A 14,691-nucleotide genomic window follows, 5' to 3' on the forward strand; every position below is an offset into this window, starting at 1 on the left:
TAGTGTGGAAAATTGCCTGTTCCCTTTCTTTTTCCTTAACCAAGACAACAAACAATATAACTGTGTGTGTGTGTGCGCCATGCTAAAAATATCTGAGCTCTGCAAATGTGCCTCCGATGTGGGAGGAGGCGGCTTGCAGTTTGCTGCACCCTTTGTGTGAGGCAAGTGAATAAAAACTATCCAGCAAAATGCCGAAAGGAAAATGATTTTCCTAAGCTTGGGAAGGAAGAGGGAAGCTGACGGACTTCTGTGTCCAGGGTACGACTCCCTTTTGGTAAGCGAGAGGCAGAATCCATCTGTAATTCTTAGTTACATGCTCCACAGATAAAACACCAAGGGTGGAAAGATACTTCTGTTGGGTACCGTATCTAGTGGGTTTAAAACGTGCCTATTGTCATGGAAAACCCAGCGTACTCCCTGTATCTATATGGGCGGTATGAAGGAAGGGATGCTGAGGACTACCCAGATGGAGAATTGTGGTCAAAAGTTACTAAGGATAAGCATGGGGTTTCAGATCCTCGAGGAACATAAAGATGGAAGCAGCGATGACAGGGTACCCTCTCCTTATAGACCCTAATGCTGATTTGGAAGTAGTCCTGGAAAAGCCTTAGACCGAATATGCACAGTCTAAAGCTTGTCAATGCTGCAGAGCAGGTTTACTCCATGCTGCGCCCCATGGTCCTGTCTCCTGGTGGTCCAGATCATGGACCTGCTCCCTTCCAGCCTAAGCACTGCTTTTTCTTCCTACGGAAACCAGAGCTGTCAGAGAGGGTAAGAGACATGGTGCACAGAGAAGGCCGGTTCAGCACAGCAGCTGACCGAGGTGTCAGCTTTACTACAGTCAAGGCAGCATGGCAAGCCCTGGGACAGCTTGCCCTGCTTCTCCTCGCTCAGATGTCTCTGTCTTGCCTTTGCTCTCCATCTCCATGCAAAACAAAGAGTACTTACATGGGGGGCAGACAGTGCTGAATGCCTCCAGGCATCAGACTTGATTTGCTTGGGAATGGAAAAAGATAAGGAAAATAAAACCAGAACGCGCTCCCTTGCTGTGATAAGCCTGTTCTCAGGGCAAGGAAGCCGCTTTGTGGAGCAGGAACGTGCAGATGAACTCGGAGGGGCTTCCTGTGTGTATTTGCTCTGAGCGGAACGTTTGCTTTGCTATTGACCGTGCAGGCACAGGCTCTTGACTTCTCCAGATGTTGTCTGTCCTGCTTTGAGGCTTCTTCCTGTTGTTTTAGTTGTTTGTGGGTCTGAATGGTGGATTAGATGTGCTGCTTGTTAAACAAGCAATTAAATATTGAGAGCTTTGCAATCCGGTATGTTTAATGAATGAGCTTTGCTCACTTCATGAAAAGGATGTGCACTTGACTCATTAGCAGACAAGCAGGGTTGGCGCAGTAGTGAACCGGTACAATTCAAAGTGTTTACTCGTTTGTTCATGTATTTTCTGCATTAAACCTTAGAAAAACACCCAAGCAGAAAATCGAAGCTTCACACAACATTTGCTGGATAAACCCATCAGTAGTGCCTTGTGTATTGTCTCACCCACATTCTCTGTCTCTGTGCTTTCTCCCATCACCTCCTCTGCAAAGCTACACTGCCTTCCAGCCTGCGATTAGAGTCCATTATTACTTTCAGAGCTTGCACTACCTTGGACCAGGGTCTGTGATGCTGCCCTGCGGTGCTGGGTGCTGTATGAGTGCAAAACCCTTGCTCAGATGAGTTCAAGTAGGGCTCATAAATACAGGCATCAGACACCCCTAAACTAACTGCAAGCTGGATGTGAAGCCACATAGACAGGAAACCAAGTGTGCCGTGTGGACGTGCGCAGGCAACCGCAGCTCTTTAGAGAGGAGCATCTCATGGTTGTGACCCCACATTGCGCTGTTGAAACCAGGGGAAGGGTTGTGATGAGGAACTCGCAGAGCTGTGATTCTCAGGACACTTCTCAGTTCCAGTTCCTGGGTGCAGGCAGTTCCCCTCTTCTCGCACCCATTGCCTCACCACCGGCACTGTGGAACCACTATGTCAGAGTCATTCCCAGCAAAACTCGAAGCAAATAGCTTTACATCAAGGCTGAACCTGACCTTTCATTCTTAATACCTCTAAAGGCAAAAGAGAAAAACACGTCAATATTCTCGACCGCGTTGATGCTTGGTTGTGCACATCTTTCATCTAATAGAAGAGGTCTTAGTCCCTCACCCTGAAGCTTTCTCAGCTGGGAGATCCAAACTTGCAATAAACTCATTCTCTGGTGGAGAATCCTCTGGTTTCTTGGAGGGGAAGAGAGAAAAACAGTCAGATGTAAAGAACAGAACCCAGCAATGCCACCCAGCTAACCTTGTGCAAGGGACTGGGACAGCATCACAGCAAAGACATGCAGAGCCTTCCTTTAGCATACATGCAGACAAACTGCTCCTCAAGCATCGCTCTGGGCCACCTGGGTAGGGAACAGTGATTTAATAGTTAAAAGCAGGGTCAAAAGGTGGGTTCATGAGGTTAGTAATAAACCCCTCACCCAAACCCTGCAGAAATGCTTGTCCCAGCTATGGCACAGGCATTTCTTGGCTCCCTCAATCCTAACTCTGGCTGTTACAAGCAGTATCATTGGTATGTGACAGGAGCGGGGGATTTGCTCCATGCTGAGGACCAAGGAGGCTTCCTAGAGCTGTCTCTGTCTCATCCAGAAATAGAGCAGAGCCTCACAGCTCCACAGCAGGGAATCGTGGCCCCTACACAGACCTGGTTTGCTGTTTCTGCTTGCTCAGCTGTCTCACACAGACACTGAAGAGACTAGAAACAAGCGCAAGCATCACCGGAGAAAAAGAACTGGAAGTGCAAAGCTTTGCTAAGAGAAATGTTCCTCTCTTTGGGCTCTTTAACTCATATTAACCTGCTAGATTTGAGATTTAAATAATAGGGAGATAACACATTTAAGGTCCGCAAAATGAGTGGAATGGACAGTATAAAAGTTAGGGAAGGCTTGCTTTCCATGTGTAACAAAAAGCAGTTTGAAGTTAATAGACCCACTAGCACATACATGGCTCCTTAGACTCTTACAATTTGCATCTGAATTGGCTCTTTGTTTCTGGTCACTCAGCCATGGCAGATCCACTTGCCAGATCACATTTGGGCAGGGATTGGGGTGTAGGCATGGAAAGCAGAACTGGTATGGTGTCATTTATAATAGCATGCCACCTCTGGGTTTACCTGGCAGCCAGTGTGCCTGATTGCAGTGTTCCCAGCTCTGGGGAGCACCTGGCAGGACAAAAGAAGGACAAGTCTGTGGCTCAGCGTTGCTTAGATGGAGTGTCTTTAGTCCAGCTTTTTCTTAGCAGCTCTGCCTGACTTGCAGGGTGCTTTTCTTTGCCTGGCTTAGAGGAAAATCAAGTTCAGACACATGGATTTCTTCTGTTATGGTACTGCCAGCACATCTGTACCTTTCAGGATGGGTGGGCAATGCTTTTCTTTGCTGCTCACTAGCAGGGGTACCATCCAGCAGGAGAACAGTTATCAGGCACTTCACATCCTTGGACAAGTCATTGTCCCTTTGTGCCTTCAAGTATGCCTAAGTGCCTACTGGAGAAGGCCTAGGGAGGCACACAGCAGGAGGGAGATGTCTGAGACTCCCTCATGCCCTAGTCGGTATGGATGGGATGTGTTTTCCCATTCACAACAACCTGCTTGGACCAACAACGAGCAAGGAGACTGTTTGTAAGGAAGAATCCTATTTGTGGTAGATAACAGCAGGTATGCGTGCTCAGGTGAACATGCAAACTGCTTCCCCGGGGTGGTTATGGATTTCAAGCCCTTGCAAGCTCAAAATTGCCTGGGGCTGTGTTGGTGGCGATGCTGGCTCCTGCTCTGCCAGGGATGCCACTGTTCCCATAGCAACTCACCAGCTCCCATTTTAGTCTTTCCCCTCCCTTTGATCAGACAAGATAATACCCAGCTACAGAACCAGCTAACAGTGCCCAGGCGCGGCACAGTTTGCATTAGCTCTTCTTTAGGTACTTACCCACTGCTGGGGGCTGGTGCAACCTCCATCCCTTGTCCCCCTCTGCTGAGGGCACTTCACCTCCTAGCAGGGAAGGTTTCCAGCCCACGCAGTGCTCCAGGGCGTCAGGGGGAAAGGCAGGACCCTGCAAGGCCCCTGCACACCCATGCACTGGAGAAGGCTGTGTCCGTGGCCCATGAAGTTTAGAGCACCATAGCCACTGCTTGGAATATTTCTGTGTCTTGCCAAGGCTCTACAGAGCAGTTACTGCTGTACCGTGAGCCCTCAGACCCCAGCAGCTGTGATCCCTGGGGGAAAACCCCCTTTCCCAGGATGCAGTGACCCACCACCTCTACAGCAAGGCAAGACAGCCCCTCTGCTCTCCTCACACTGATGCTGATGGGTGCAAAGGGATTAGATCTGCACTCTTAGTTTGGAAGAGCAGGCAGCAACACAGGGGAATCTAAGATTTCTCTTGATCAGACCATGGACAGGATGGTGCTTGTTAAACCGCTCTGTGCAGCTTCCTTTATACTCCTGCAGCACTCTTTCTGTTGAGTGATGCCTGCAGGAGAAGGTCAAGTGAGGACACTAACAGTCCAAGAGGCATGATTCTGTTAAAGCCCTCCCTTATTGCCACCGCTGCTTTGAACGGCTTAGATGCGTGCTCTGCTCTCTTCCCCTACAGTTGGCCATGGGCAGAGCGAGGGTGACCGCATGGTTGTCTCAGATTTCCACGTCTTCATCAGGGACAGCTTGCAGCACATTGATCTCATGAAGAAAGAGCACCCCGAGCTGCCCGTTCTCATCCTGGGGCACTCCATGGTAAGCACCATCCCCTATCCCTCCCACAGCAGCAGGACACGTGCCGTAGCACGGGGGTGCTCTTGTGGATGGCAGGAAGTAAAGAACTCAGCCCACAGCAGGAAGAACAAAGCCACAAGCGACCTTCCCTTCCGCTTCATTCACTGCCTGCTTGCCTTACCCCATGAGATCCATCTGGAGTGCAGTCAATCCTTAGCTTTTCCACCCGGATCATGGTCCTAATTAGTGCCATTTGCAACAATGGGTCTACTTTTTAACAGGACCCTTCATTCACACGGGGTATATGCTAAGTCCCACCACATCCCTGCAGCATTAGGCTTCTCCTTTCATTTTCCCCAGTAACCAGGAGGTTAAGCCTTCCAAAGCTCTGTGAGCAGCTAGGGGATGAAACACGAAAATACCCTGTAGCCTCATTCTATTCAACAAGCTAAGAGGGAAATGTACGAGGGATTAGGGCTGCGAAAACAAAGGCACTGATTTGGTGAACAGATCTGAAGTCTGGTTCTGACAGCACGGGCCAAACCCCTTTATTCAAGCTAGCAGTATTCCCACTGATGTCATTGATCTGCTCTCCCTGCCTCCCCAAAGGAGAAGAAAACGAATGAGTGCTTTGGGATTCAGCCCGGGCTCAGATAAAAGTGCTCTTCCATAAGAAGGCATGGCATGCTCCCAGGTGCTCCAAAGCCGCGCTAACAAGCAGCCGACTTCCCAGCGAGGTCTTTGGGATGCTTCTCGCTGCCACCGCAGTTAACAAGCCCCCGGTTCTCCGGCAGGGTGGGAGTTCACCAAGCATTCCCCTTGGCAACTAATCCTCTGCAGACTTCCCTGAGGAAGGCAGCCAGGTCCTGTCCATCCCCATCAGCCCTGTCCTCGTGCCGGGGGGCTCAGCCTGGCCAGCGTTCAGCTCTGAACCAGGGGATGGGTGCTCGCTGGGCACAGCACTGTGGGGCTGGGGACACTGAGGAGGAGAACACTGAACTAGCAGGGATTAGGGAGGATTTTGGGGTGGCTTTGCTGTTGCCCAGGTTACCAGAGCCGCAAGCATGGCACGAGCCCGGCTCCACAGCATCACCCCAATGCAGCACCAGTCTGTCACACTGATGGAGTCTTAACTTTCCAAGTCTCACCTGAACGACCATTTGAGACATTTCTTCTTAGTCCTTCTCACTGAGGAGGACACAAGGCATCCTATGGAGCTGATGAACATTGCATAGAGAGTTCAGTGTGATGGGAGGGCTTATAGCATGGGAATAGAAACCAGGTCTCTTCTCCCCCATAAAACCCAGACACTCCAGTGCCCCTACTCCTGCAGCCTTCCTTACTAAACCCCTTCCAGTACCAGGATTACTGTACAAAGGCATTGACACCTGTATTGAGCTGTGGGCTGTTCCTTTGCGTTGCAGGGGGGAGCCATCTCCATCCTGACAGTCAGCGAGAGACCCAGTGAGTTTTCAGGCATGCTGTTAATCTCTCCTTTAGTGGTAGCCAGCCCAGAAGTCGCCACTCCCATCAAGGTAAGAGCAAACCCGTGCTGCGCGTGGTCACCTCGCTCTTCCGCTGGCGGAGACCCATTGAGACCTCTAGCCTTAGAATGCCAGAGCTCTGCTCCTCCTGGATGCCAGTCACTTCCGAGTGCATCCCCCACTTGCTTTGCAGAGGGGAAGAGAATCCCGAACCTGTGCAGAAATAAGGACAACCTATTTGAGAGCGAGTGCGGTAGGGATGCTGCCTCGGGAGGTGGGAGCAGCCTCTGCTTTCTTCATCACACCCTGCGGCAGCCCACACGGTGCCATCCTTCCCCTTCCTCTCCTACGGCTTTCTTCCTGACTCATGCAGAGCCTGGTGCAGTCGCAGCACAGGCAGCTCAGGCCAAGGTTATTCCTGCTGTTTGGGGGATGACCACTTTGGAAGCAAAACTAAAGCTCTTGGATCCCAGGAATCCTTCTTGAGCCTTCCAGCATCCCAGCCCCAGCAGCATCCCATTCGGCTTGGTACCACAGCTGGTTCTTGTGCAGACCATCTCCTTCGGTTTTCCCAAGTCACATCTGCCTCCCAGAGCTATTTCTGATGCAGGCTTGCACTGCCCAGTTTGCCCTTCCCCAGGGAGGCTCTGCAGGGAGCTGCCCCTCGGCTCTCCCCTCCCTTCTGGAGCTTTACAAGGATAAACGACATCCCTAAAAGGAGCCGGAAGCGAAGGGAAGGACCAGCTAAGCCAGCAGGAAGGACAGGCATCTCATTCCCACAACTCATTCCTTTATCCTTTCTCCCTTGACTCTTCTCCTTCTTGTTTTTAGCTACTTCTAAACCATTTCTCCTGCTCTTTTTCCCCCTTCGGAGTGAAAGGAACAGATTGCCTCAGTATAATCCTGTCACACCTTCTGCTGTCGCCAATGCCATCACCTGACCTCACCCATCACTACAAGCACCAAAAGGTGCTCTCGAGCCACCTCTACTGAAGGAAAGGCGCTCAGACCCCTGGCTTTACAATGGAAAGCCCAGATGAGATCTGCTCCCCCTGGATGCTGATCAATACTTCCCTTCCGAGTGCCTCCCCCTCAGTCCCACCGGCTTTCCAGAGGGGAAAAGTGAATCCTGAAGCCACCCTGTCTGAGAAAACTCATTTAAATAGGAGCCAGAGCACCAGCAGGGGGGTTTAGGAGGCTGGGAGCTGACTCTTCACAGGTGAGGCTACACCTGACCCAGCATAAGGGTTCCATAAGCGCCCCTGTTATTCCTTACTTTGGAAAGGGAAGAGTAAATGCCAAGGTCAAAAAAGGAGGGTCGGAATCTGAGTGATTCACAGAGATTTACCCTCTGCTTCTGGTCAAGGCAAGGAAAATAGGGAAAGATTTTCCTTCTAGAGGAAGATGCTAAACCCTTCCTGAAATAAGGACTCACCAGCTCTCTGGGAACCGGTATGACTGCACCAGATTGCTGCTCTGTGTCGGTGCAGGAAACCCCAGTCTCTAACTGAAGCATTTCTGAGGTGTGCATACGGTCTCTTTCCTAGAGAGCCTCTTGCACGCAGTAATGCAAGTGCACGCTGAGCTGCTTTCTCTTTCAAACCCATTGCTGAACCTCGAAACTGATACAAAATTAATTCATCTTTTTAATAGCCCTGCTCTGTCAAACGTAGAATCATAGAACCATAGAATAGTGTGGGTTGGAAAGGACCTCAAGATCATCCAGTTCCAACCCCCTGCCATGGGCAGGGACACCTCACACTAAACCATCCCACCCAAGACTTCGTCCAGCCTGGCCTTGAACACTGCCAGGGATGGAGCACTCACAACCTCCCTGGGCAACCCATTCCAGTGCCTCACCACCCTCACAGGAAAGAATTTCCTCCTTAGATCCAATCTAAACTTCCCCTGTTTCAGTTTGAACCCGTTACCCCTTGTCCTGTCACTGCAGTCCCTGAAGAAGAGTCCCTCCCCAGCATCCCTATAGGCCCCCTTCAGATACTGGAAGGCTGCTCTGAGGTCCCCACGCAGCCTTCTCTTCTCCAGGCTGAACAGCCCCAACTTCCTCAGCCTGTCTTCACACGTGCATACTACATACATGTAGTTTGAATCAGTCCTGGCGTTGCAAAGGCATTTGCAAGAGGAAGGTGTGAAACGGGCAGAGGATTCCTGCGTGAGCCCCGTTTTCCCACAGATCACATAAAACACTTGTTTCTTGCGCTGTTTCTTCCTCTGAAAGCCAAACCCCGTTTCATTGGTGTTTGTTCCTCTGAGGCACAAAGGCTTTGGTTTTCCCTTGGAACCGCTACGATCCTCGGCCCTGGGCCGTTTCCCAAGGACCGCTGCATTCATCCCTTCGCTGGGGACGTTTCCAGCTGAGCAAGATTTTACCTTGGCCGAAACAAATGAGGGCTCAAGGCAACACCACCAGCAGCCAGATCCACACTGAACCCTTCAGTCTGCCTGAGAAACGCTTTCCCTCTGCCCCACCAGCCCAGCCTATGCGCAGGAAGATCAGATTCTGCTCTTTGCAGCCTCATCGGTGCCCTGTGGCTGGATAGAAACATCCAATTGCAAATCCGATTGGAGAGAGGTCTTCCTGCTTCCTCCTTTTTCACTGAGATGTGGAAGGAAAGTGTCTGCCCTGTGCATCGTGTACCATTGGTTAAGCTAACACAAAAAGTCATGAAGTCAGCTTGAAGTTCCACTTCCAGTCAAGGGCCACGTGGTCCCAGACCTCCTTGTGAGCCTTTATTGCTTTGCACTCCCCGGTGGCTCTGACTTCAACCTTGCTTTATTCCTGTACTATCACAATTACTCCGTCATCGCTCATCTGGGCTCTGCAATGTCAGGGACTGCTCCAGAAGTGATTGCGCATCAGCAGAAGCAGAGGCCATGTGTGACAGCCTCCCTGCAAGGGCTAGCTGGGGAGGGCCATAAAACAGACCAACAAACACTAACGGTCTATTTTATGACTTAAGTGCTGATCACTTCATTAAAGCCAGCATTCGAGGGTCAGAGCAGAGCCTGGTAGCAACGTGCTTGTAGTGCTATTGAAACAAAAGGCCTTACCCTTTCTTCTTGCCAGTGGTTCCCCGCCTGCTGAAGGCTTTTGCTGCGCTCCCAGGAGACAGCCGAGCCCTGGATTCCCTTCTCCAATGCAGGCACATTTTGCTGCTGTTTATTTACAGGCTCCCCAGTGAATACGCTTATCAAGAAGACCGCAGCCTAGGCAACTGCTGCAAGTCACACCAAGCATCACTTACGCGCCGCAGCCTGAAATCAGAGCTGGGGCAGCGAGGAAAGGGCAATAAAAACAACAAATCCCAGCTCTTCCAAGGGCTGGAAATGGCTTTTTCCTATCAAAGTGCTTAACTGAGGCCTTGGAGAAGTTAACTTGAGAAAAAGGCAAAGTACAATGAAGTCGTGATGCTGCGTGTGGACGGAGGCTGAGGGCAGTTCAGACACTTTCTCTTTAAGATGCTTTAAGCATAGGGCAGATCTGTCTCCAGTGGCAGTTGCCATTTCTCAGCTCTTTCCCCTCCCATGAGCGCAGGGCCTCACCCTCTCCATTACCCCTCTTGCCCTCACGAGCCCTTGACCTGCTTTGCTTTCCTCTCCCACAGGTTTTCGCAGCGAAAGTGCTCAACTTGGTTCTCCCAAACCTGTCCCTGGGATCGATAGATCCGAATGCAATATCCCGCAACAAGAAGGAGGTGAGAACCTTATGGCCATTGGAATTCACTGCACGGTTGGTGTCTTGTCCAAAACCACCCCAAACCAACGAGTGTTTTACTAACGCGTGAAGGCAAGATCTATGCTGGTGCAGCAAGGAGAAGCATCTCTGAAGTCAGTGGCACTGATTGCACACAGGAGAAAACTGTGGCGATCGCTCTTCTACCCTTCGGTTTGCCTTGCACCCACTCTGGGTACAAGACGTAACAGCAACCTGTGCTACGGTTGTGGTTGAAAGCACATGGGAGCCAGGTTTGCCTCTGCTGCACCAGCACCACTGACGGCAGTGGCAAACCCCAGCTCTTCCAGGGCATGTTGGGGTGATGTTAGGAGTCACCCCAGCAACCACTGGCCGGTTTATAATACATGCTGTTGTGTGCTCTTCCTACCTAAATATTTGCTGCTGCTTCCTCTGCTGTGATACTCCAAGTCTCAAGAGCTTCCTTTAAGCATTGTTTTCCCTCTGCCCTTCCCCCAGAGCAAGGGAAGCCTTTTGCAGTGGAGAAAAACATAGGTCTGCTTCATTAGAGGCTGCTTATAACGGAGCAGCCTTCAAAATGAGACACCAAACCCCCCTTGCTGCGCTGCCTCCACACCTACAAGCGTGCACACGGCTGACAGCAGCGTGGGTTGTGATGTAAAGCACTGCCCTGACCATCTTCAAACACAAGGATCTGGGGCTCCAGGTATTACTGAGGACATCACAGCATCTCGGTCCTCTGGCTGCCCCCCCACCACCGCCCCCCCCACCCTCCTCCTGGCCTCAAGACGCACAGCTTCAAAGCACACCATGTGCTGGGAACATCCATTATTCGTGTGTCAGGCGCGTCCTCCTGCCAGACCAACTTTCTGTTCTCTAGAAATACTTTTTGGGACATCAGCCAAGAGTTTCCCGATGAATTTGCGCTCCCGGCAGGCTGTCCTCAGGCTGTCGGGACTGAAGCACAGGATGCTACGGAGATGTTTGCCTGATCGGCTCGCTGGAACGAGAGACGCAAAGAGAGCAAGAAGCAACCTTTAAACCCCGGCCCTGTTATTCCAAGGAGGAATAACATCACAGGGGTGGGAGCCCCTTAGGATGAGGCTGCAATTACTTGACAATGCGTTTATTGCTCTGCGAAATGCAAAGGGAAGGTGCAGACCCTAAGCAGGGGAATGTAATGCAGAAGCAGCCCTGAGGATTGCTTCTGTCTTAGCATTACAGAAAGAGAAGCTGTTGTGATAGCCCCTGCAGAGCCTTCACTGCAGCTCATAGCTTGCAGGATACAAACCCCATTCCCTATCATTCCCTCTTTCCCCAGCAAGCTGCTGCTTTGCACTTGCCCCATGCCCATCAACACTGACAAAGATTCCTGTTCATCCACTAGCAACAGGATACTCCCCATCAGTCCTGATCCGTCCAGGTTGACACTGGGTTATTATTTTCCCCCTCCCATCATCTACACAAAAGTGTTTGCCATTAAAGCCATTCCCCCTTGTCCTTGTCCTTGTCCCTACCTGTCCTTCTGCCGCCCTGCCACTCATCTCACAGGGAGGTGGATGCGGGATGCACCCCAAAGCCTTTCTGGCTTCTCGGGGGGACCAGGCAGGTGATGCTGCGCATGTTTGTGCTGTGCTACGTGTGCCTGGGGTGTCCTCATGGGTCCCCTCCCTCCCGTGGCCCCACTGGGCCAGGCACATGCAGCAAGAGAGCCTCAATGCGCTGCGGGGCAGGAAGGAGGAGCCGGCTCCGGCTCTCCTATAAATAACCGGCATTTCCATACACATCTGCCAGGGCCGGGAGAGCGCGGAGGCTGTGCCAGCGCCAGCCCCGCATTGGAGCGTGCTGGCAGCGCCCGTGTGGGCCGGCCCCGAGCAGTGCACAGGCATGCACTGTGCTCTGCCCGCGGCGGAACCGCCTGTTCCTGCGGTACCCAATCCTGCCCAGCACAGCGGGGCCGAGCCGCTCGCGGGGCTGCCCTATTGCCTACCGCCTCGTCCATCACTGCCGGCCTCGGTACCCGGAGGGGACCCCTCAGCACAAGAGCCCTTCGCGGTCAGATGTGGCAGTGTCACAGAATCACAGAATCACAGAATCCCAAGGGTTGGAAGGGACCTAAAAAGATCATCTAGTCCAACCCCCCTGCAAGGGCAGGGTAACCTACAGTACATCACACAGGAACTTGTCCAGGCGGGCCTTGAATATCTCCAGTGTAGGAGACTCCACAACCCCCCTGGGCAACCTGTTCCAGTGTCTGGAGGTGTAGTCCAGGATGAGGACCCGGAGAGCATCAGTTGTCAAGTACCAAGAGCCCTCTGCAGAAGAGCTGTCCCGTCTGAGTGATAGAAGGACATGGCAGAGGGTTAAAACACAGGCAGGTGCCCCCATGGGGACAGTCTATGACACTGAGTGTGTGCCTGCAGAAAGGGCTCTTTGGCTCGGATGCTTTCCAGTGATGGAAGAGAACCACACAGCAAGGAGCAAGCCAGGTTGTGTGAGCAGCTCTGGGTGGCCGCAGTAAGACCCTGACCTTCCCTTTGATGGCAGGATGTCCTGACAGAGCAGGAAATGCCTGTCCCAGCGCAGGGAAGAGCCTCCTCACCTCCAGGCTTTGTCTTCCCTGCATGATGCTTTGCTAACCTCAACTTACCTTTCTGTCGCTGCCAGATGGAGTCCTACACATCTGATCCCTTGGTCTACCACGGCGGCATGAAGGTCTCCTTCGTCATCCAGCTGATGAATGCCATTGCCAGAATTGAGCGAGCTCTGCCCAAGCTGACTTTGCCCATCCTGGTGCTACACGGCTCTTCCGACAAGCTCTGCGACATCAAAGGGTCCTATTTCCTGATGGAAACAGTGCAAAGTCAGGACAAAACGCTCAAGGTCAGCCGCGTTCCTTGGGGTTTAGGGTACCGGCGTGTCAGTGGTGGCCCGAGCCTCGTGGCAGTGAGGGGCAGGGAGCCTGGAGGCAAAGCACTGATGCACTGCTGAGCCCAAATACAGCCCTTCCTGGGCACCTTCCACCAGGCACAGCCAGGCTGTGACCCCAAGACCTGACCCAGCAGTGACTGTGTGCCTTGGCCGTGAGGCGTCTTGGTGTACACATAGGGCCAGGCTCATAGGCAGGTAAAGTGCTGGCCCCAAAAGCTCTTCTGAGCAATGGCAACTGTGTGAGCAACCAACCTCACCTTGTGCTCCGGCCTGTAAAGGTGCAGGGGCCCTTCCAAAGCTGCACGACGAAAGGCGCTTCACATCTGCTCAAAAGAGCCACGTCTGATTAACCAATTGTTAGCACGTGAGTGAGTCTGAAAGGGAGACAGGGAGAGCAGGGGCAAGCTTTTGTCATTGGAAAAGTAACTGGGCAGTCTGGACATGAAAAGAGTGAAACCGCACAAGGCATGATGGGAACATCCCCATTGTCCTTTAAATCCGAGGGCACGATAAGGATTTCCTCCTCCTTAGTGGGATAAGAAGCAAGAAATGGATGGGGCTGGGACGCGCAGCTAAAGGGCAGCAGGGTGCTGGGTAACGCGCGGATGGCGAGCAGCAGTGCTGATGCTCCACCAGCAGCATCTCTTCATTCCATGACCTGCTCCATCTGGGAGCAAGTCCTGCCGAGGTGTGGGCAAGACGTGCTGATGAGAGGGGACCTAAGGCTGGTTTGCTCATGCAGATGACTTTTGCCTGTGCTCATCCCTGCTCTCTCCCTGTTGCAGGTCTATGAGGAAGCCTACCATGCCCTCCACAAAGAGCTGCCCGAGGTCTCTACCTCTGTCTTCACAGAAATACTAACATGGATTAGCCAGAAGGTCTCGGCCGCTGGGGAAGCCAGCCAGGCTTGAGAGCAATGGGGTTTGCAGCTCTCACTGGGGTCTTCTGGGCTTGGCTTAAGAGAAGTCTCTCTGCAGAAGACCCACAGTGGAGGGACTCTTGGGATGCTCTATCATGCACAGCTAAGGGAGGGTGGGGGGAGACGCACAGGGTGGAGCATCATCTGCTGATGTACGTGGCCATGGGCCCAACCTGGAGGAGAACGGATGCTTTTCCCAGGTCGGGTGACTACTGAAGTGCTCTCCACCCTCCAAGCTTCCCCCACCACTTCCCCTTCTCTGCTTGCGCTGGGTGACAGGGGTGCATTTATACTGCAATAACTTTTGCTATGTTAAAGAAGTCACCACCTTCCACTTCATGGTTTGATTCCAGGTGCATAAAGTCCCTTCCCCATCCCTACCATCCAGTACCTTGAAAGCCATGGTCCCTGAGAGGAGAGCAGCACCCAAGGTGCTGGGTCACGAGGAGAGGCTGGAGTGGGAGCTGACATGAAAGGCTGCATTCCAAGGTTAAATCCCTTTGGATGCTGCCTTTACCAGGAGCCCAAAGGCAGCCTCTCCCCAGCCCTGCACGTCCTCTGCGAGTTTGCACTGGGGAAAGGCATTGGAAAGCTCTTCAGTTTTAATCATCAGGGCAGGATCCCAGAGGGGAGAGGAGGAACGTGGGATCAACCCCACTTGGCACATTCAAAACCCAGGCTTTTCCCCATGCCGAACCTCGTCTCCTCTGCACAATGAACTACTCTGTAAATATTTCATGGGGCTGCTTTTTCTCCCGGTTTTCCCTTCTTTTCTCCCTTTTCCTTTGGAATTAATCACTTGCGCTACTGAAAAAGAGCGAAGTCAAAGTTATGAGAGAAT

General features: G+C 52.2%; 1 protein-coding gene and 1 long non-coding RNA gene across 6 annotated transcripts in view; one reads left to right on the plus strand and one right to left on the minus strand.

Annotated features, from left to right (window-relative positions):
- MGLL (monoglyceride lipase) overlaps nt 1–14,184 on the plus strand; it is an 86,100-nt gene extending 71,916 nt beyond the window's left edge. For all 5 annotated transcript variants that reach the window (XM_065687287.1, XM_065687291.1, XM_065687290.1 and 2 more), the window contains 5 exons: nt 4,686–4,822; nt 6,226–6,336; nt 9,912–10,001; nt 12,668–12,883; nt 13,717–14,184. In XM_065687287.1, the coding sequence (XP_065543359.1) occupies nt 4,686–4,822; nt 6,226–6,336; nt 9,912–10,001; nt 12,668–12,883; nt 13,717–13,842 (680 nt within the window). In that variant the 3' untranslated portion in view covers nt 13,843–14,184. The remainder of the gene's footprint in view (nt 1–4,685; nt 4,823–6,225; nt 6,337–9,911; nt 10,002–12,667; nt 12,884–13,716) is intronic.
- LOC136018233 (uncharacterized) lies at nt 1,424–12,840 on the minus strand. Its single transcript, XR_010614309.1, has 4 exons — nt 12,651–12,840; nt 3,211–3,258; nt 2,203–2,273; nt 1,424–2,105 (listed from the first exon to the last, which is right to left on the minus strand). It is a non-coding gene; the product is annotated as an uncharacterized LOC136018233 (long non-coding RNA).
- Nucleotides 14,185–14,691: the final 507 nt, after the last annotated feature.

This window comes from Lathamus discolor, chromosome 7 (genome assembly GCF_037157495.1).
Source record: "Lathamus discolor isolate bLatDis1 chromosome 7, bLatDis1.hap1, whole genome shotgun sequence".
Classification (NCBI taxonomy): Eukaryota; Metazoa; Chordata; class Aves; order Psittaciformes; family Psittacidae; genus Lathamus; species Lathamus discolor.